At 41.9% G+C, this 23,315-nt stretch overlaps 1 protein-coding gene across 2 annotated transcripts in view; it reads right to left on the bottom strand.

The window, feature by feature from the left end:
• nebl (nebulette) overlaps positions 1–23,315 on the bottom strand; it is a 339,083-nt gene that overhangs the window by 134,677 nt on the left and 181,091 nt on the right. For both annotated transcript variants that reach the window (XM_072575934.1, XM_072575935.1), the window contains exon 4: positions 811–918. In XM_072575934.1, the coding sequence (XP_072432035.1) occupies positions 811–918 (108 nt within the window). The remainder of the gene's footprint in view (positions 1–810; positions 919–23,315) is intronic.

The following is a 23,315-nucleotide window of genomic DNA, read 5'->3' on the forward strand; positions in this document are numbered from 1 at the left end:
TGCAGCTTAAGTTAAGTGATCCACTGCATTTACACAATTCTTAAAGACCACAAGAATTCTGAACTGATCTTAAGACATTTTTTAAAACTTGGAAGCAAAATAATTCAACTGGAATTTCACATTTTTCAAAAAGACAAATACATTATTTAAAAATAAAATTCGGTGAAATAAATTTCCAATGATTCATGTGGTCTTCAACAGACAATGCACAGACAGAGGAACAGATTGTGTATCAGTACCTTTACTTAACATAAGATGTATTGAACTTGAATTAATTCAGGTAGTAGAAGATCAAGAAAGCCTAACATCCCCTCAGTCTGCACAGACCTTCAGAGATTAAGAGATGGGAAAACGAGTAAATACAACTTTTGAAAAAAGGCAAGATTATTGCAGTTTTAAACATTTTCTGATTTGAATAAAGTTGTGATGGTCACATTCATATGATGCATGGTGTACTTTTGTGCATGTCCATGTGTATGTCACAAAACATTCACACAGCCTCACGTGCACTTCTAGAATCCATGTGATATAAAACAATTCCCACTTTCTAAGAACACATTAACACATTTGTTTCTAGTGGGGCAAATTGTACATTGCAACAAAAACAAAATGAGGGGTTTTGGGAAAAAATCACTCCATTTCACTCCATATTCTATATCCAGGCATTCTAATTTTCACCCCACACAGGCACACATATACACAATCATTCTCTCCTATCACAGCTATACCATTTTCATTGTCTACAATTAATGCACAAAACAAGAAATAAAGATTGTCCTCATGCATGTTCTCACACAGAACATTACATACATTACTAATTTGCTCTTGAGTTCTTTTTAATCTTTGCAGTTCGGGAGTGTCAGTAACAATACTAAATCCTCTTCCCCGGTTCTTTTCAAAGTCTTCTTTATACTTGGCCTGGAAGGTAAAGAAAATGTAACTTAAAAGGAGCATATCAAAGTTAATGACTTCATTTTTTTTATTCCTATACCTCTTTTCGAACAGAAAATTTAGAATTATATTGCAATGAAAGAGGCCTTTCAGTCTTCCATGATTTAAACTATCAGTTCAATCCTATTTTCCTGTTCTTTCCCCTTAACCCTGTAAATATTTTGCCTTAAGTGTTTAATCAATTACATTTTAAGACTTAGCACCTTTGCTTCCACCATCCTTTTGACCACTGCATTCTTGGTCGTCATAATTCACCATGTTAAAAAAACTTTCCTTATGTTGTCTCTGATTCCTTTAAATCAAATATCTTAAGTGTATGTTCTCTGATTACTCACCCTTTTGCAAACTAGAACAATTTGTCCTCCTTCATTTTGAATACCTCTATCAAATTTCCTCTGAAACATATATTGTCCTTAGGAGAACAGCTAGCTATTCCAATATGGCAGAAGTGAGTATTGCAGATGCTGGAGATTAGAATCAAGAGTGTGGTGCTGGAAAAGAACAGGTCAAGCAGCACCCGAAGAGCAGGAAAAAAACATTTCAGGCATCTGGAGACTGTCACCGGAGATGGAAATGGAGAGGTCAAGAAAGGGGAGGGAGGTGTCAGAGATGAACCATGTGAATTTGATGGTGGGGGTGAAAGTTGTGGGCGAAGTTGATGAACCGCTCCAGTTCTGAACTGCTATTCAGCTATTCCAATACCTCCACATAACTGAAGTTCCTATTTCCTGAAGTACAACTGTAGTAGTTTTGTTCTGCATCTACTCTCAAGGTTGAATATAAATTCTAAAGTATAGTATCCAAAATTAATTTAGTACTAAAACCTTATTAATAAAATGGTCTTCAGATGAGGTCCAGCCAATTTTTAAAGGTTCAGCATTGCTTTCTTGCTTTCAAAGACAACCCTTTCGCCGTTTCATCGGTGCAGCGTCCTGCACCCAAGCTGAACTGGAGCAGTTCATTGACTTCGCCCACAATTTCCACCCCACCATCAAATTCACATGGTTCATCTCTGACACCTCCCTCCCCTTTCTTGACCTCTCCATTTCCATCTCTGGTGACAGTCTCCAGTGGACATTTACAAGTAACCCACAGACTCAACTATCTGGACTACACCTCCTCCCACCCAATACCCTGCAAGAACTCCATCCCATTCTGCAAATTCCTCCACCTACACCACATCTGCTCAGATGAGGAGACATTCCACTTTCAAACATCCCAGATGTCCACCTACTTTGATCTTTTGCCCCCTCTGTCATCCATACAGCCCTCCACCGCACAACATCCATTCCACGTGCCACTGCAGCTCCCCTTACACGCACACCCAGTCCTGAAGGGTTACACCCGAAATGTCGACTTCTTCAATGCCTGTTGCTGCCTGGCTTGCTGAGTTCTTCAAGTTTCCTGCCTGTCTACCTTCATATTCCATTTGCCTCAAATTACAAAGCCTAAGATTCCACAAGATTTTAACAGTTTTCTCATGGTGTCGTGCCACGCTCAAGGATTACTGAACATTCACTCCAGGCCTCCTCGTTCCTGCACCTTCTTTAAAATTGAACTAATTATTTCTATATTCATTCCTCTTCCCAAAATGTAGCTCTTCACTTGCACTTTGTATTAAGTTTCAGCTGCCAGGAATATGACCTTAGCCCTAATCCTATTTTTTACAATTGTCTCTGTCCTCTTGAAGTCTCCTAACATCCATCGCATTATGATATTTCCATGTACACTATCCCATTTGCAAACATTGAAATTATGGCCTTGCATATCCAGTTCATTAATATAATTTAAAAAACAGAAGTGATCCCAAGTGCAGCCCCTTAGAAAATTTCACTGGCATGCTGTTTTTGATCCAGCAGGCTTTCATTTTGCTAACAGGTCTATTGCATGTACCTTTGTCAACTGTCTTCTACAAATCCATACAGAGGAACCTCAATTATCCAGCATTCAATTAATTGAATTTTGGATTATCTGAACACAATCGCAAGGTTCTGATGGTTGGCTAACTATGTTATCCGGCATTTGATTATCCAGCACTAGATTAACCGAAGGAAATACTCCCAGTTTGTGTCCTTTGGATAATCAAGGTTCCTCTGCATACGTCAAATATTTCAATGGCTTCATACAAACAAAACCCGCTCATTGATCCCTGGGATAAATCTGAAGATTCCTTTATGCCCTATTGTCAGATAGCTATTATCAATTTCATAATTTTCACAAATTATCCATCTTAGAGCATTATTTTTTAAGCCCTTCCCAGATGTAAACACAAAGGTGAGTTATCTAAACTGGAGGAACTGGGAAACCTTGAGCTCATGTAGGTCAAGGTGGCAAGACTTGGAGAACAATCTGCAGGCACTCTAGCTTGGGATAGCAGCTAAGCACACGTTAGAAAAATGGTGAATGTCAGTATGTACAATAGTATGTCCAAGAATCAATAAGAGGGCACATTCCATTCGATCTACTAATGAGTAAGAAATGAGATTTAGTTAGCACCTTAATGATGTGTAAGCAAAAAATTAAAGGTGATCACAAGAGGATCGAGTTCAACACAGAGCTCAAAAGCAAGAAATGCAATTTGCCGAAGGGCCTGATTATAACATGCTTAAAGCCTATTCACATAAACAGAGTTAATGCTGGACCATAGCAGGATTGTAGAGTTAGAAATGGCTGACATCAATGGAATAAGACAGTAACTGGGCAAAATGACAGAAAATCTGCAAGAGCCTTTCAAAAATTAATTTGTGATACAGAACCTGTTAATACCACAGCAGACAAGAACTCTACTTGCCCAAAAATGTAAGCCACGTACAAGAGATAAATATCAAAAGTAAGTTAAAATCAAAAGCATAACAAAAATGTAAAAAGTAACACAGATTGAGGAGAATTGCAAAGCCGCAAAGAATGAAGGATGACAAAAAGATATTCCATTACAAAATGGGTAGCACAGTGGCTCAGTGGTTAGCATTGCTGCCTCGCAGCACCAGGGGCTTGGGTTCAAGGCACACACTTGGGTGAGTGTCTATGTGGAGACTGCATGTTCTCCCCATGTCTGTGTGAGCTTCTGCTCGATGCTCTGGTCTCCTCCCACAATTCAAAATGTAGAGATTATGTGGACTGATTTTGGTAAATTATCCCATTGTGTCCAGGAATGTGCAAGCTGGATGGATTAGCCATGGTAAATGTGTGTTTACTGGGATAGGGTGGGGAGCTGGTGTTGAGTGGGATAATCTTTGGGGGGCCCGTGTGGACTCAATGGGCCAAATGGCTTCTTTCTGCACTGTCGCAATTCTACTCTATAAAAAGGGAGTGTGAAAAGAAACAGATGTCAGAACAAAAGAAATAGTGGTTGCATTAGGGAAAGGGGGGGATGATCTGAAGCAATATTAACAGCGATACTGTCAATGAAAATAAGGAAATGGTGAATGTGCTAAAGAAAACTACTTTTAGCCAGTACAGGAAAACTGTCCAACATCCCAAGGAAGCTTGTAATGAACAAGAACAGGAATTCAACAAAGTTAGTATTAAGCAAAATAACAGTAATGAAGAAATCAATGGTTTCAAGGTCGAGAGGAGTTTATATCATGCAGCTTTAAAGGAAGTAGGCAAGAATATTGCAATGCCCTAATTATTATCTTCCAAATTCTCTCAATTTGGAAACTGTTTGTTTAAATTGGAAAATTGAGCCTGTCAGTCTACTACTTACAAAAGGGTAATAAAGGGAAACTAGGGAATTATAGACCAATTATTTTGACATCTGCTGTCAGTAAATTATTCAAGTCTATAATTGAGGATAGGGTGACTAAACACTTTGAATTTTTTCAGCTGATCAGAGAAAGCCAACATGATTTTGCAAAAGTCAGGGCATGCCTGAGGAATTGGAATTTATTTTTTTTTGCAGAGGTAAATACACAATGATGAGTTGCAGCTCAGATCAGAATATAAACCACTAAAATATAAACCAGGAGAAAGAAATTAGAATATTTGACAATCCTATCTAGTTATGTCACAACAGAAAGCGAGTGTTTCCACGGGTATTTAAAAAGGAAAAAAGTAAACAATGGTCCTCTAGAGAATGTCAATGGGGAGTTAATAGTCGAAAATAAGGAAATGGCAGATGAAATTAACAAATGTTTCTGAAGGAGGGTCATTGGACCTGCAACGTTAACTCTGATTTTTCTCCACAGATGCTGCCAGATGTAATGAGGTTTTCCACCAATTTCTGTTTTTGTTTCAAATATTTTACTTCTGTCTTCACTACAAACTACAAAAGAAATAGTAAAGGCTTTAAGTTGGGTGGTGGAAGACAGAGAAGGAATTTAGCAGAAGTACAATTACAAAGCAACTGATGGAGCTGTGAGCTGACAAGTCTCTCGGTCTAGATGGACCTCATACATTGGTTGTAAAAGAAGTTACTAATGAACTTGAAAATGTGTTGCACGGATTTTCCAAAATTCTTTCAGCTACCATCAAACAGGAAAGTAGCAAACATAACTCCACTGTTCAAAAAGGTATGGAGGCAGCAAACAAAAAGCTGTAAGTCAATTACCTTGATACTTGGGGTGGGAAAGGCATAAATTGATCAATGGAGAGATTATAGCTCCCCACTTAGAAAAACACAAAGTAATCAGTAAGGATCAAAGGTGCTTTGGTTTTATCATGTTGAACTGATTTAGTAGGGTTCTCTGAAGGAGTAGCACGTGCTGTGGACAAAAGGGAGGTCGTAGATCTACTGTGCATAGATTTCCAGAAATATTTGATATAATGTTACTGCAGAAAATAAATGCTCAGTGAAGGGAATCAGCATGAACAGGCTGTCAAGCAGGAAGCAAGGAGTACATAACTGAGTCTTTATGATCGGCATAATGCCACAAGTGGAGTCCCTTAGGGGCCTGTTGTAGTCTCACCTTTTTACAATTTACATCAACTCTGAGCTAGATGGGTTCTTGTTGCAATGGAATCAAAGGTCATCGGTTTGAGGTGCAGGGGGACTACATGGGAATGGAAAGCTCCAAACACAAAGATCAGCCATGAATGGGGGGAGTCAGTGGTGTGTGGGCATGGAGAGAGAATGGGTTGGCAGACAGGAAACAAAGCGTGGGAAAAACGGGTTTATTTTCCTCAATGGAAGCCAGTGTTTAATGGATTATTGTCAGATCAGTGCTTGGAGTCCAATTATTCATAAGCAGTTAATGGTTTAGATGAGGGAACAAAATGTAATATTTCAAAGGTGAAGATGACATAAAGCTGGGTGAGAAGGTAAATTGTGAGGATGATACAAAGATACTTCAGTGTGATTTGGACAAATTGAGTGAGTGGATTTATGCACGACAGATGAAGTATAATGTGCATTGAATATGAGGTTATCCATTTTGGTAGCAAAAACGGGAAGGAAGATGATCTGCAGACTGGAAAAGAGGGATATGCAATGAGGGATATGATATGGGACGTAGGTTCCTAAAGACCAGGGAGCCCCAAACCAGGATTTACAGACTAAGAGTACAGGGTAGGTAATTTCAAACTAAGATGATAAGTAATTCCTTCTCCCTGAGAGTGGTGAGCCTGTGGAATCACAACTCCCACAGTTTCATGAAATCCAAAATCCAAAGAAATTTTCGTTCCCTATCGGATCTGTAGGTTTGACTTCTCATTTCCTGTCACATGAGCAGTGAAGTCTTTTCCTTGAATATTCACACAATTTACATTTTAAACTTTGTCAATCTTTTAATAGTCAGAGGTGTACTAACCAAGCAATGTTGGCCTGGAAGTTTTCACAAACTGAAACTCTTATAGAGGTTACATATTCCCTGAACTGTTCTGAACAATCTCTTTTTGCTTATAACTTCTGTACTGTCTCTTTCAAACTGAACCTAAAAAGATCGGAATTCAATTTTTAAAACATACTCATTTAGATTTTGCTATAGCTTAATGTTTTGTCTCCCTTGTCATCAAGCCTCACGTTAGAAATGAACAAAGAGACCTTGGACTGCTGGTCATTGCTCCTTGAAAGTGGAGTCACAGGTAGTTAGGATAGTGAAGGCGGCATTTGGTATGCTTTCCTTTATTGGTCAGAGTATTGAGTACAGGAGTTGGGAGGTTATGTTGCAGCTGTGCAGGACATTGGTTAGGCTACTGCTGGAATACTGCATGCAATGCTGGTCTCCTTCCTATCGGAAAGAGGTTGTGAAACTTGAAAGGGTTCAGAAAAGATTTACAAGGATGCTGCCAGGGTTGGAGGATTTGAGCTATAGGGAGAGGCTGAACAGGCTGGGGCTGTTTTCCCTGGAGCGTCAGAGGCTGAGGGGTGACCTTATGGAGGTTTACAAAATTACGAGGGACATAGATAGGATAAATAGACAAAGTCTTTTCCCTGGAGGTGAGGGAGTCCAGAACTAGAGGACATAGGTTTAGGGTGAGAGGGGAAAGATATAAAAGAGACCTAAGGGGCAACCTTTTCTCACAGGAATGAGCTGTTAGAGGAAGTGGTGGAGGCTGGTACAATTGCAACATTTAAAAGGCATTTGGATGGGTATATGAATAGGAAGAGTTTGGAGGGATATGCTGGCAGGTGGGACTAGACTGGGTTGGGTCAGCATGAACAGGTTGGACCGAAGGGTCTGCTTCCATGCTGTACACCTCTATGACTATAATCAAACTTTGATACCAAGGGCCTTTGAATCATTTGATCTTTCTGATACATGCTGGTTTTTAAGTCATGATTCCACAAGGACTGGCCTAATTAATTTTTAAACCCCTTCCACAAATAAGTCAACTTGCATATGTCACTAGTTGAAAATCCAAACTCTAAGAAAAATTGAAATTGACAGAGATCTAAATCTCAAACATTTTATCACTATGGTTTTATGTCAGAAACAATGAAAGTCCAGATACGTAAAATCATAAATCAAGGCCCACATGGCCCACGTTATGCCTGTCTCTTTCGGGTATACATGAAACATTCCTTATTCCAGTCCTATTCCGACCCCCACCAACAACTCTTTCTCCAATATATCAATGTCATCAGTGCTGCTTCCTTCTCTCATCTGGAATTGGAAAAATTCATTGATTTCACTTCCAACTTGCTCTCATTTTCACCTGATCCATCATTGACTCCTCCCCTCCTCGACATCTGTTTCCCTTTGTGAAAAGACAGGACGTAACATCCATTATAAACTGGCCGATTTCCACAGCTACCTGCACGATTCATCCTCACACCTTGTTTCTTGTAAAGACTCCATCCCATTCTCCCAGTTCCTCCGTCTCCGTCACATATGTTCTGATGATGTAAAATTCAACAGGGAAGCCTCCAAAACATCCATCTTCTTCCTCAACCAAAAATCCCCCCAACACTGTTGTTGACTGGGCCCTCAACCAGGTCCGACCCATCTCCCACACCTCGGACTTCATCTGCTCTCTTCCATACTGTAATACAAAAGCATCAGGGTCCTCATTTGTCCTTACCTACGATCCCACGAGCATTCACATCCAGAAAATCATCAGCCACTATTACCGCCACTGACAGCGAGATGCCACCACCAGACACATATTCCCCTCCACTCCCTTGTCTGCTTTCCATGGGGATTGTTCTCTCCGTGACACCGTGTCCACTCTGTTCACTCCCAACACACCCCCACATCACCTTCCCCTGCAATTGCCAAAGGTGTAACACTTGACCATTTACCACCTCCCTCCTCAGTGTCCAAGGGCCCAAACATACCTTCCAGGTGAAGCAATGTTTTACCTGCACTTCACACAATTTTATCTACTGTATTCACTGTTCACAACATAATCTCCTCTACACTGGGGAAACAAAACACAGACTTGGTCACTACTGCGCAGAACACCCACCTTTTGCCCGCAAAAAAGACCCTGAGCTTCCAGTTACCTGTCACTTCAAAACACCACCCTGTTTCCCTGGCCAACATCTCTGTATAAGGATTGCTGCAGTGATTAGATTAGATTAGATTACTTATAGTGTGGAAACAGGACCTTTGGCCCAACAAGTCCACACCGACCCGCCGAAGCGCAATCCACCCAGATCCATTCTCCTACATTACCCCTTCACCTAACACTACGGGCAATTTAGCATGGCCAAGTCATCTAACTTGCCCATGTTTGGACTGTGGGAGGAAACCGGAGCACCTGGAGGAAACCCATGCAGACACGGGGAGAATGTGCAAACTCCACACAGTCAGTCGCCTGAGGCGGGAATCGAACCACAGTCGATCGTACTGTGAGGCAGCAGTGCTAACCACTGTGCCACCATGTTCCAATGAAGCTCAACATAAACTGGAAGAACAGCACTTAATTATCTACTTGTGGACCCTGCAGTCTTCTGGACTTAATATTGAGTTGAATAGCCTTACGGCTTGAACTCTATGTTGCAGCCCCACCCACAGCACACCAGGTTTTGTGATTACATTATCTGGTATGCATAGTCACCACTAACAATCTTCATTAACAGCTATTTAACCTCCTGGTCAAATTGTAAATTACACTCTTCTGTTCAACTGTTCTTCGCTATCTTTGGGCTCTATCCCTACCTATCATTTACTTCTTACACCTTCCTCCATGCAATCCTCTGCATAAAAACCAACATTATCCTAGTTACCCTCAGTTTTGAGAAAGGGTCACCATACCCAAAACCTTAACTGCAATTTCTCTTCATAGAAGCTGCCACACCTGCTCAGCTTTTCCAACAATCTGTTTTTGTAACATAAATCATGAAAAAGTGTATGGAAAGACATCAAATCTCTCTCCTTCTGTGCCAAGTAACCTTAAGTTGGGTTTGTTGTAGGTGTCAACACGTCTAAAATGGAAGTTTCTCCCCATCTACTCTAGGTGGATGCAAATACAGCTACAACATTTGAAAGATATTTGGATAAGCACATGATCTGCCAGTCTTTGGGACATTGAGCCCACATACTCAGCATTGCACCAGCACTGAAAATCATAGCGCACATTCTTCATTTGAGTGATAATTAGAATGTCTTTTGTGGCTGGAAGACAGAATGCTGTTGGTAGTGAATACTACTCTTAAGACTACAGCATCGTAGTAATGTGAGACAGCTGATGTCACCTGACGTTCAAAACTTTCAGTTGTTTTATCTGAGGTACCGCAATCCTAGACATGTGGCAGAGGCAGGTTCAATTAAACCATTCATGAGGGCATTGGATGATTACTTGGATAGAATAGTGTGCAGGGATAGGGGAAAAGTCAGGCAACTGGTACTAGGGAATTGAACCAGTGCAGGCACAGTAGGTATCCTTATGCACTCTAACAGATCTGTGATTCTGTGAGGTAAGCTGGGTACTTTTCAAGATCGAAACTGATGCCTTAGGCCCATTCATGAACTTCCACACAACACAGTGAGAAATGATCCAATCAGGGTAGCCATTATCTTACAGAGTGTCTTTGATGCTGCATCAAAGTTCAGTGTTCTACAAATCACCCGAATTATATAGTTTCCAGTGAGGTAAATCTTATAACACGTGGAACTATAGGAATCTCAGTATGGAAATGGATGAGTGATGGCAGATTAATAGTAGAAAATGGTGGAGAAACAGCTGGCAAATTTATAACTTGTACATCCAGAAAGCCAGCTGAAGGTTTTTCAGCTTGTATTTCATGGATTAAAATATATGCCTCCAATATATTTTTCTTTTTCAATAATTTAAAATAATGACATATTTTCCATTACATACAATTCAGAAAACAATATAAACTCTTCAACAAAAGCAATATAATAAAATGGACAACAGTCCATTATTCCTAGGAATTGGAAATAGCAGAACAAAGGTTATTTAATTTATTAACAATGTAAAATTTAATAAACTAAAAATAGTGAGCATCAGGAAACATTCAGCCTTGGAACAAAAGGTGAAAGCAGAAATATAGTTATTTACTTCTTATTGGCAGAAAGAAACTTTTAAAAATTTTCAGTAGATGTGATCAAGGTCAGATGGGATTCAAAAAAGCACAAACTTTCAAATATAAACTCTAACAATTCATAAATCATGAACAGCATTGTACCTTTTGACATAAAATTTGAATGAGCTGAGGTAAATTTGACACTGGACACAAGTAACAGTACCCATTACGGAATTACCTCACACAGAAATAAATACCATACAAGATTAAAAGCATGTCTGAAGCCTTGACAAATGTATTTAATAGTTGCTGAATAAAATAAAATCAAGCATTTTAAAGAGATCACATCAAATGCCTCATCCTTAGAGCATTTGATGTCAGACATCTTGAAAAATGCCCATATTACAGAGGAGGGAGTGCTGGATATCTGGAAACGCATGAAGGTGGATAACTCCCCAGGGCCTGATCAGGGGTATCCTAGAACTCTGTAGGAAGCAAGGGAAGTGATTGCTGGACCCCTTGTTGAGGTATTTGTATCATCGATAGTCACAGGTGAGGTGCCAGAAGACTGGAGGCTGGCTAACGTGGTGCCACTGTTTAAGGACAAACCAGAGAACTATAGACCGATGAGACCAACATCAGCGATGGGCATGTTTTTGGAAGGAATCCTGAGGGACAGGATTGAAACATATTTGGAAATGCAAGGACTGATTAGGGATAGTCAACCTGCCTTTGTGTGTGGGAAATCATGTCTCATGAACTTGATTGAGTTTTCTGAAAAAGTAACAAAGAGGATTGATGAGGGCAGAGCAGTGGATGTGATCTATATGAACTTTAATAAAGCATTTGACAAGGCATCCCATGGGAGACTGGTTAGCAAGGTTAGATCTCATGGAATACAGGGAGAACTAGCCAGTTGGATAAAGAACTGGCTCGAAGGTAGAAGACAGAGGATGGTGGTGGTGGAGGGTTGTTTTTCAGACTGGAGGCCTGTGACCAGTGGAGTGCCACAAGGATCAGTGTTGGGTCCACTGCTTTTCATAATTTACATAAATGATGTGGATATGAACATAGGAGGTCTAGTTAGTAAGTTTGCAAATGACACCAAAACTGGAGATGTAGTGGACAGCAATGAAGGTTATCTCAGATTACAACAGGATCTTGATCAGATGGACCAATGGGTTGAGAAATGGCAGATGATGTTTAATCAGATAAATGCAAGATGCTGCATTTTGGGAAAGCAAAGCTTAGCAGGACTTATACACTTAATGGTAAGGTCCTAGGGAGTGTTGCTGAACAAAGAGACCTTCAAGTGCAGGCTCATAGCTCCTTGAAAGTGGAGTCGCAGATAGATAGGATAGTGAAGAAGACTATCTTGTCTTTATTGGTCAGAGCACTGAGTATACAAGTTGGGAGGTCATGTTGCGGCTGTACAGGACATTGGTTAGGCCACTGTTGGAATATTGCATGCAATTCTGGTCTCCTTCCTATCGGAAGGATGTTGTGAAACTTGGAAGGGTTCAGAGAAGATTTACAAGGATGTTGACAGGGTTGCAGGATTTGAGCTATAGGGAGAGGCTGAATAGGATGGTGCTGTTTTCACTGGAGTGTTGAAGGCTGAGGGGTGACCTTATAGGGGTTTATAAAATCATGAGGGGCACGGATAGGGTAAATAGACAAGGTCTTTTCCTTGGGGTGGGAGAGTCTAGAACTGGAGGGCATAGGCTTTGGTATAAAAAAGGGATCTGAGGGGCAATATTTTCACATAGAGGGTGGTGTGTGTATGGAATGAGCTGCCAGAGGAAGTGGTGGAGGCTGATACAATTGTAACATTTAAAAGACATAGAACATAGAATACAGCACAGAACAGGCCCTTCGGCCCACAGTGTTGTGCCGAACATTTGTCCTAGCTTAAGCACCTATCCATGTACCTATCCAATTGCCGCTTAAAGGTCACCAATGATTCTGACTCTGCCACTCCCACAGGCAGCGCATTCCATGCCCCCACCAATCTCTGGGTAAAGAACCTACCCCTGACATTCCCCCTATACCTTCCACCCTTCACCTTAAATTTACGTCCCCTTGTAACACTCTGTTGTACCGGGGAAAAAGTCTCTGACTGTCTACTCTATCTATTCCCCTGATCATCTTATAAACCTCTATCAAGTCACCCCTCAGCCTTCGCCGTTCCAATGAGAAAAGGCCTAGTACTCTCAACCTATCCACGTACGACCTATTCTCCATTCCAGGCAACATCCTGGTAAATCTCCTCTGCACCCTCTCCAAAGCTTCCACATCTTTCCTAAAATGAGGCGACCAGAACTGCAAACAGTACTCCAAATGTGGCCTAACCAAGGTCCTGTACAGCTGCAACATTACCTCACGACTCTTGAATTCAATCCCTCTGCTAATGAACGCTAATACACCATAGGCCTTCTTACAAGCTCTATCCACCTGAGTGGCAACTTTCAAAGATCTATGAACATAGACCCCAAGATCCCTCAGCTCCTCCACCTTACTAAGAACCCTACCACTAACCCTGTATTCCACGTTCTCATTTGTCCTTCCAAAATGGACAACCTCACACTTGACAGAATTGAACTCCAACTGCCACTCCTCAGCCCAGCTCTGCATCATATCTCAGTCCCTTTGCAGCCGACAAGAGCCCTCCTCGCTATCCACAACTCCACCAATCTTCGTATCGTCTGCAAATTTACTGACCCACCCTTCGACTCCCTCTTCCAAGTCATTAATAAAAATTACAAACAGCAGAGGACCCAGAACTGATCCCTGTGGAACTCCACTTGTAACTGGGCTCCAGGCTGAATATTTACCATCTACCACCACTCTCTGACTTCAACCGGTTAGCCAGTTTTCTATCCAACTGGCCAAATTTCCCACTATCCCATGCCTCCTGACTTTCCGCATAAGCCTACCATGGGGAACCTTATCAAATGTCTTACTAAAATCCATGTACACTACATCCACTACCCTACCCTGATCCACATGCTTGGTCACCTCCTCAAAGAATTCAATAAGACTTGTAAGGCAAGACCTACCCCTCACAAATCCGTGCTGGCTGTCCCTAATTAAGCAGTGTCTTTCCAGATACTCACAAATCCTATCCCTCAGTCCCCTTTCTATTACTTTGCCGACCACCGAAGACTAACTGGCCTGTAATTCCTGGGGTTATCCCTATTCCCTTTTTTGAACAGGGGCACAACATTCGCCACTCTCCAGTCCCCTGACACCACCCCCGTTGACAGTGAAGACGAAAAGATCATTGCCAACGGTTCTGCGATTTCCTCTCTTGCCTCCCACATAATCATAGGATATATCCCATCAGGCCCGGGGAACTTGTCTATCCTCAAGTTTTTCAAAATGCCCAACACCTCTTCCTTCCTAACAAGTATCTCCTCTAGCTTAACAGTCCATTTCATTCTCTCCTCTTCAACAATACGGTCCCTCTCATTTGTAAATACTGAAGAAAAGTACTCATTCAAGACCTCTCTTATCTCCTCCGACTCAATACACAGTCTCCCACTACTGTCCTTGTTCGGACCTACCCTCCTTCTCGTCATTCTCATGTTTCTCACATACGCCTCTGGGTTATCCTTGATCCTACCCGCCAAAGATTTTTTCATGCCCTCTCTTAGTTCTCCTAATCCCTTTCTTCAGCTCCCTCCTGGCTATCCTGTATCCCTCCAACGCTCTGTCTGAACCTTGTTTCCTCAGCCTTATGCAAGCCTCCTTCTTCCTCTTTACTAGATATTCAACCTCCCTTGTCAACCAAGGTTCCCTCACACGACCATCTCTTTCCTGCCTGACAGGTATACATACATATCAAGGACACATCGTATCTGTTCCTTGAAAAAGTTCCACATTTCAATGACATCCTTCCCTGACAGCCTATGCTCCCAACTTATGCTCCTCAGATCTTGTCTTGCAGCATCGTATTTACCCATCCCCCAATTGTAAAACCTACCCTGTTGCATGCACCTATCTCTCTCCATAACCAAGGTGAAAGTCACAGAATTGTGGTCACCATCACCAAAATGCTCACCCACTAACAATAGGGTTCGTTACCGAGTACCAAATCCAATATGGCCTCCCCTCTGGTCGGACAATCTACATACTGAGTTAGAAAAGCTTCCTGGACACACTGTACAAACACCACCCCGTCCAATCTACTTGATCTAAAGAGCTTCCAATCAATATTTGGGAAGTTGAAATCATCCATGACTACAACCCTGTGGCTTCTGCAACTTTCCAAAATCTGTTTCCCAATCTGTTTCTCCACATCTCTGCTGCTATTGGGGGGCCTACAGTAAACACCCAACAAGGTGACTGCTCCTTTCCTATTTCTGACTTCAGCCCATACTACCTCCAAAGACAGATCCTCCTCGAACTGCCTTTCTGCAGCCATTATACCATTTCTATACCATTATACCACACCTCCTCCTTTTTTACCACCCTCCCTAATTTTACTGAAACATCTGTAACCAGGAACCTCCAACAACCATTCCCGTCCCTCTTCTATCTACGTTTCCGTGATGGTCACAACATCGTAGTCCCAGGTACCGATCCACGTCTTAAGTTCACCCACCTTATTTCTGAAACTCCTTGCGTTGAAGTATACATACTTGAACCCATCTGTGTCCGCAAGTATTCCCTGTCAGTGCTACCTTCTCCACAGCCTCCCTACATTCTTGGACATGCTGAAAAGCAGCTAACCTACTTGCTAGACTACAAGTCCGGATCCCATCTCCCTGCCAAATTAGTTTAAACCCCCCTGAAGAGTGCTAACAAACCTACCTCCCAGGATATTGGTGCCCTTCTGGTTCAGGTGCAACCCGTCCTGCTTGTACAGGTCCCACCTTCCCCAGAATGCAGTCCAATTGTCCAAATACCTGAAGCCCTCCCTCCTACACCATCATTGCAGCCACGTGTTCAACTGCACTCTCTCCCTATTCCTTGCCTCACTGTCATGTGGCACCGGCAACAACCCAGAGATGACGACCCTGTCTGTCCTAGCTTTTAGCTTCCAGCCTAACTCCCTGAGCTCCTGAATGACCTCCCCACCCCTCTTCCTACCTATGTCATTGGTGCCAATGTGCACCACGACTTCTGGCTGCACACCCTCCCCCTTAAGGATTCTGAAGACACGGTCCACGATGTCTCGGACCCTGGCACCCGGGAGGCAACAAACCAACCAAGAGTCTCGCCCATGTCCACAGAACCGCCTGTCTGTCACTCTAACTATAGAGTCTCCTATGACTAGCGCTCTCCCCTTTTCCCTTCTGAGCCTCAGAGCCGGACCTCATGCCAGAGACCAGGTCACTGCAGCTTACCCCTGCTAGGCTATTCCCTCCCTAACAGTATCCAAAGCGGTATACTTACTGTTGAGGGGAATGACCACAGGGGATCCCTGCACTGCCTGCTTCCTCCCCTTCCCATCTCTAACTGTTACCCAGCTACCTCTGTTCTCTGGCATAACTATGTCCCTGTAGCTTCTATCTATCACGCCCTCAGCCTCTGGATGGGTATATGAATAGGAAGGGTTTGGAGAGATATGGGCCAAGTGCTGACAGGTGGGACTAGATTGGGTTGGGATATCCGGTCGGCCTGGGCGAGTTGCACAAAAGGGTCTGTTTCTGTGCTGTACAGGGTTAGGAGAAAGTGATGACTGCAGATGCTGTAGATTAGAGTAGAGAGTGTGATGCTGGAAAAAACACAGCAAGTCAAGCAGCATCCGAGGAGCAGGACAACCAACATTTCAGGCAAAAGCCATTCATCAGGAATATATACTCCACAACCATTTGATGAAAGAGCAGCACTCTGAAAGCTAGTGCTTCCAAATAAACCTGTTGGACTATAATCTGGTGTTGTGTGATTTTTAACATTGTTTTCCTGTACATTCTTTTTCTCTAAAAGTATGCTGCAAGGCACAAGAAAAATGATGGTGATCAGAACTTCAGGAAGCTTAAAGAAGGAATGCATGCAATTGAAAAAGGCAGCAGAGTTAAGCAGGTTTGAGGTTTGGGAGGATTTACCACGAATTTGTAAGGGAGGATGCAAAGGACAATGCCACTACAAAGTTAGTGGGAACCAAGAGGACAAAAGATAAAGATGGAACTGTGTGCCGAAAGTTTAGTTTTGGTATCAAAAGATGTGAGCAGGAGAATTAAGCATTCCTGAGAATTCGATGGCGCTGAGTAGAGAAGGGTTTTGTGCATTAAAATTTGAAAAGGCAAGTGGGATTTTATTAAGGCATCATTAGAAAAAGGTGAGGCAGCAAACAAAACTAGGTCCCACAGGGTCTCTGTCAAAGACATCTGCTGCAATCTGAGTTACTGGGGGCAGAATCTGACTGTCATGTCCTCACTCCTGCATTGGTAGACAATAGACAATAGGTGCAGGAGTAGGCCATTCTGCCCTTTGAGCCTGCACCACCATTCAATAGGATCATGGTTGATCATCCTTAATCAGTATCCTGTTCCTGCCTTATCTCCATAACCCTTGATTCCACTATCCTTGAGAGCTCTATCCAACTCTTTCTTAAATGAATCCAGAGACTGGACCTCAACTGCCCTCTGGGGCAGAGCATTCCACACAGCCACCACTCTCTGGGTGAAGAAGTTTCTCCTCATCTCTGTCCTAAATGGTCTACCCCGTATTTTTAAGCTGTGTCCTCTGGTTCGGCACTCACCCATCAGCGGAAACATGTTTCCTGCCTCCACAGTGTCCAATCTTTTAATAATCTTATATGTCTCAATCAGATCCCCTCTCAGTCTTCTAAACTCAATGGTATACAAGCCCAGTCGCTCCAGTCTTTCAACGTAAGGTAGTCCCGCCATTCTAGGAATTGACCTCGTGAACCTACGCTGCACTCCCTCAATAGCCAAAATGTCTTTCCTCATATTTGGAGACCAGAACTGCACACAGGTCTCACCAGGGCCCTGTACAGCTGCAAAAGAACCTGTTTGCTTCTATATTCTTGTTATGAAGGCCAGCAAGCTATTAGCCTTCTTCACTACCTGCTGTATCTACATGCTTACCTTCATTGACTCCTGTACAAGAACACTCAGATCTCTTTGTACTGCACCTTTACCTAAATTGATTCCATTGAGGTAGTAACCTGCCTTCCTGTTCTTGCCACCAAAGTGGATAAACATACATTTATCCATATTAAACTGCATCTGCCATGCATCTGACCACTCACCTAACTTGTCCAGGTCACCCTGTAATCTCCTAACATCCTCCTCACATTTCACCCTACCACCCAGCTTAGTCTCATCAGCAAATTTGCTAATGTTATTACTAATACCATCTTCTATATCATTAACATATATTGTAAAAAGCTGTGGTCCCAGCACTGATCTCTGCAGTACCCCATTGGTCACTGCCTGCCATTCCAAAATGGAGCTGTTTATCACTACTCTTTGTTTTCTATCAGCCAACCAACTTTCAATCCAAGTTAGTACTTTGCCCCCAATACCATGCGCCCTAATTTTGCTCACTAACCTCCTATGTGGGACTTTACCAAACTCTTTCTGAAAGTCCAGGTACACTACATCTACTGGATCTCTCTCGTCCATCTTCAGAGTTACATCCTCAAAAAATTCCTGATGATTAGTCAAGCATGATTTCCCCTTCATAAATCCATGCTGACTCTGACCTATCCTGTTATTACTATCCAGATGTGTCGTAATTTCATCCTTTACAATAGACTCCAGCATCTTTCCCACCACTGAGGTCAGACTAACTGGTCTATAATTTCCTGCTTTCTCTCTCGCTCCTTTCTTAAAAAGTGGTAAAACATTAGCCACCCTCCAATCCGCAGGAACTGATCCCGAATCTATCAAACTCTGGAAAATAATCACCAACGCATCCGCGATTTCTCGAGCCACCTCCTTCAGTACCCTGGGATGTAGACCATCAGGCCCCGGGGACTTATCAACCTTCAGACCTAACAGTCTCTCCAATACCAAATCCTGGCAAATATAAATTCCCTTCAGTTCATGTCCTTCAGCCACTGTTACCTCAGGGAGATTGCTTATGTTTTCCCCAGTGAACACAGATCTGAAATACCAATTCAATTCTTCTGCCATTTCTTTGTTCCCCGTAATATATCCCCCTGTTTCTGTTTTCAAGGGCCCAATTTTAGTCTTAACCATTTTTTTGCCTTTCACATACCTAAAAAAGCTTTTACTATGTTCCTTCAAAATCCTATTTCAAGATCCTGTTGGAAGAGGGAGCGTTAAATAACAAAAGGCATTGCTTCATCATTTAACAAAGCTGGGACAAAGGACAGCCATTCCTGGAACCTGGCATTGGTAGAACTTCAGGTTGGAATTTAAAATTTAAGTGGACAGTTTTAGAATGCTTTCCCGTCACAGCATAAATGCATATTCAATGGCAAATGATGCAATTCAATCTCTTCCTTTGAACCTGTTCCAGTTTCCAAAGATTACAGTCTCCATTATATTGCTGTAACACTTCACATGCAAATTTTCTTACACCCATCTCAAGGTGGAACCCTCCTTGTGTTATAGTGTTCTACATCCTTAAATGGAGGATCACCTAAAAGATCTGACCAGAATTTCAGGGAGATGCTATATTACCGGAAGGTCTACCTTAGTTATTAAAGGTGCTCATGGTTATAGTTTTCAACTGAGCATAAAAACTACTTCAAATTAATTTTACAAAGGGCTTATCACTGACCAAATATCATGTAAAAATCCAATCTCAGTGTTTGCTACATTCTTAGTTTTGATGCAATGTTGGGCTTCATCCCTTCAAAGTACACTCTGTACCCTGACAAAAGATCAATAAAGGGGATCCCCGATTTATGAAAAGATCATAAAGAATAAGAGTAGAATTGGGCCACTCAGCCCATCGAGTCTGCTCCATCATTCAATCACAGCTGCTGTTTCTCAACCTCGTTCTCCTGCCTTCTTCATATAGCCCTTGATCACCTTATCAATCAATAATCTATCACTGTCTTAAAAACGCTCAATGATTTGGCCTCCACAGCTTTCTGCAGCAATGCGTTCCACAAATTAACCACAGTCTGCCTGAAGAATCTCAGTTCTAAAGGATCATCTTTTCACTCTGTGGCTGTACCTTGGAGTCCTAATCTCTCCTACTAGTGGAAGCATCTTCTCTGCATCTGCTCTATCCAGACCTCCTAGTATTCTCTAAGTTTCAATCAGATTCCACCTCCTTGCCGCCTATCATGAACCCCACACCGCAACCCCCCACCTCCCCCATTACATCCTTCTAAACTCCATCAAGTACGGACACAGTGTTCTCAACTACTCATATGACAAGCCCTTTGTATTCTTGTAAACCTCCTCTGAACCTCCTGCAAAGCCAAAACATTTTTCCCTCAATACAGCTCCCAAAACTATCACAATATTGCAAATGTGGTCTGACCAGAGCTTTAATAGTACATTGTGCTCTTGTATTTTAGCCCTCTTGAAATGAATGATAACATTACATTTGCTTTCCTAACTGCCAACTGAACCTGCATGCTACTCATAAGAGAATCCTGAACTAGAATTCCAAACTACCTTTTCTGCTTGAGATTTCTGGAAGCCTTTCCCCATTTAGAAAATTGGCCACATCTCTAATCTTTCCCACATTGTATTCCATCTGCAACATCTTTACACAGTCACCCAGCCTATCCAGGTCTTCTGCACCCCTCACCCACTTCAACACTACCTGACCTTGCACCAATCTTTGTTTAATCTGCAAATATAGCAACAATGCCCTCAGTTCCTTCACCCAGATCATTAATGTATGACGTGAATAGTTGTGATCCCAACACTAACCCATACGGAACTTTGCTGGTCACCAGCTGCCAACCTGAAAAAGACCCCTTTATCTCAACTCCGCTTTCTGCAGTCAGCCAATGCTCTGTCCATAACAGTACCTTGCCCCTAACACCATGAGCTCTTACCCTACGTAGCATCCTCCAGTACAGCACCTTAGCAATGGCCTTCTGGAAATCTAAACATATCACATCCACTGGCTCTCCCTGGTCTAATTTGCTCATTACCTCCTCAAAGAATTCGAACAAATTTGTCATGTGAATGCTCATGCTTAGAAGCACAATTCCATAAAAGGGCACATTCATATTCATTTTAAAGATCTGATATGCAAACATTTCCTCCTATTTATGAACAGCTATTTCATATTGCTCTGTACAGTGTTCCAACTTGCGTATACATCAAGTTGCAACTGGACTCAAGAATGGAAGCCATTTGCAATCCACGGACTTCACAGAAAGCGATGAGAACTAAGTGCTTTAAAATCATATGAAGCTAGTCCAGCGGTCGAGCTAAAAACATTTTTTTTGAAGAGTTCATGAGAATGTGAAAAGGTAACAGTTGCATGGTGAAGGCAGGAAGGAAGGCAGGCTACTCATGAGAGACACGTTAGCAAGTGTTTTGGCAACAAACTCATTTGCACAGGCATTCAGCATGCAACACAGTTAACAAGTGCCAATTCATGGATTACTGGTGCTGGAAGAGCACAGCAGTTCAGGCAACATCCAAGAAGCAGCGAAATCAACGTTTCGGGCAAAAGCCCTTCATCGGGAATAAAGGCAGTGAGCCTGAAGCGTGGAGAGATAAGCTAGAGGAGGGTGGGGGTGGGGAGAAAGTAGCATAGAGTACAATGGGTGAGTGGGGGAGGGGATGAAGGTGATAGAGACAGACCTGAAAAGAAATTCAAGCAGAACTAAGTTCTATGAAAGATTTGTGTTTGAATTATTAAATGCTATAGAAAATTTAAAGAATATTATACTGTACACAGTACAGTATAATATTGTACAATCTTTCATTGCTCAAGATTAACTGAAGGATACTGCAACAGAAGATATGCTCAAACCATTAAAATGGAGAGTGGTCTTGTTGGATCTTGAAGGTGAGGAAGTCTTGGGGTTTGGCAGCATTTGGTGGGGGACTGTGGAGCTGGAAGACATTACAAGTATATTAGGGTTCATTAACAGTGGAGGAGGGGAGACAAAGTCACAAACTATATAACGGATAGGGGAGAAATGGTGAAATCAGCCCCCATTTCCCACGTCTTGACTGAGCAGAAATAGATATATTTTCAAGAAAAGTATTTTAACCCCAAGTGCTATAACTGTCAAGATAGAGGCGATAGATTTTCTCAAAAGTCTTTTTTTAAAAAAGGCCAAACATTTAATAACTTTCTCTGGTTTCACTCCAGTTGAGTAGTCAATTCTCTGCAGCAATAACCAGGTTTGGTTCCTCAAATAGGTCAGGAACAGTCAGCCCGAGTTCTTGGCCTCCCAGTAATTTTAAACAGAAGGTACTGTCCCAATACTGGTCTGGGACATTTCTTGCTGCTTTCAACATCTTCTCTTTAGCATCCTTCATCAGAAACCTGGTTTCAATCAGTTGATCACTAATTATTTTTCACAGTCCTCAATGGTCTCTGATACCTTGCCTATTGACTGAGAATGGTGTTTCAGCATTAGCCATTTACATATCTTTCTGATAGAACAGGAGATTCTTTTCTCACTCATTCAGTGGAATTCCACCTCAAAGCCAATAGATCTGCAAGTTTATTGTGAATGAAGGTCTGTAAATAATTGGATAATAGCAAACACTAATCCACAGGAAAGGATTGTTGCCTTTTAATGCATCCTCAATGAAATGCCCTGAAAGGTGATTTGCATTTTTAGTCTCATCCACATATTCATATATCCATCTCCTAGCTTCCAGGGCCTAATATTTTTCCATGTATATTGACAGAAAAAAAGTCGCTTGACATCATTTTCTTTAAAAACAGGGTATATATTTTCTATTTTGTTTTAAGGTAATATATTCATTTGAAGTGGTCTATGAGTCCATATCACATGAAAGAATGTTTTTTTAAGTAATTAGGTACTGAAGAAGTTGCAGAGAACGTGAGAGAAAAAAAACCAAATGTCAATCACCATAGCAGCAATAAATCAAAGAGCAGAAATATGAATGCAAACATTACCAAGCCTGTGATAGGATGGGATAAACAGCATACGTAAAGCAAGCAGCGCAAGGAGTAGGGAAAGAAAATGTCGGGAAAAGTGCAGCAGACATGACTTGATCAAGACGACAAAACAGCTGCAGGAGAGCCAAGAAAGCAACAATTGAAGACATGCATACAATAAACTCAAAGCAATATAGTTAAATACTTAGTGATCGCACACAGAGAGGTGCAGAGAAATTGAACTGGGCGTAGTGTTTCCTTTGGAGGCTAAATATCAAAGGTGGAAAGTACAGTACTTCTATTTGGGGTAGCTCTGGTTTTCTCACAGAATTGCAACCTCTACAATACATTGCATATGGGTAAAACAGCTAATTTTATCAGCTGGCGGGGCAATGAGGAAGTTCTATCGCAACTGCTGGGACCTTCTAGGTTTTACCTTTTGTGTGTCTTCTTTAAAATCAGCGGGGCAGGAGGCTGGAAGAACACAGCA

The sequence above is a fragment of the Chiloscyllium punctatum genome, chromosome 8 (assembly GCF_047496795.1).
Source record: "Chiloscyllium punctatum isolate Juve2018m chromosome 8, sChiPun1.3, whole genome shotgun sequence".
Lineage (NCBI taxonomy): Eukaryota > Metazoa > Chordata > Chondrichthyes > Orectolobiformes > Hemiscylliidae > Chiloscyllium > Chiloscyllium punctatum.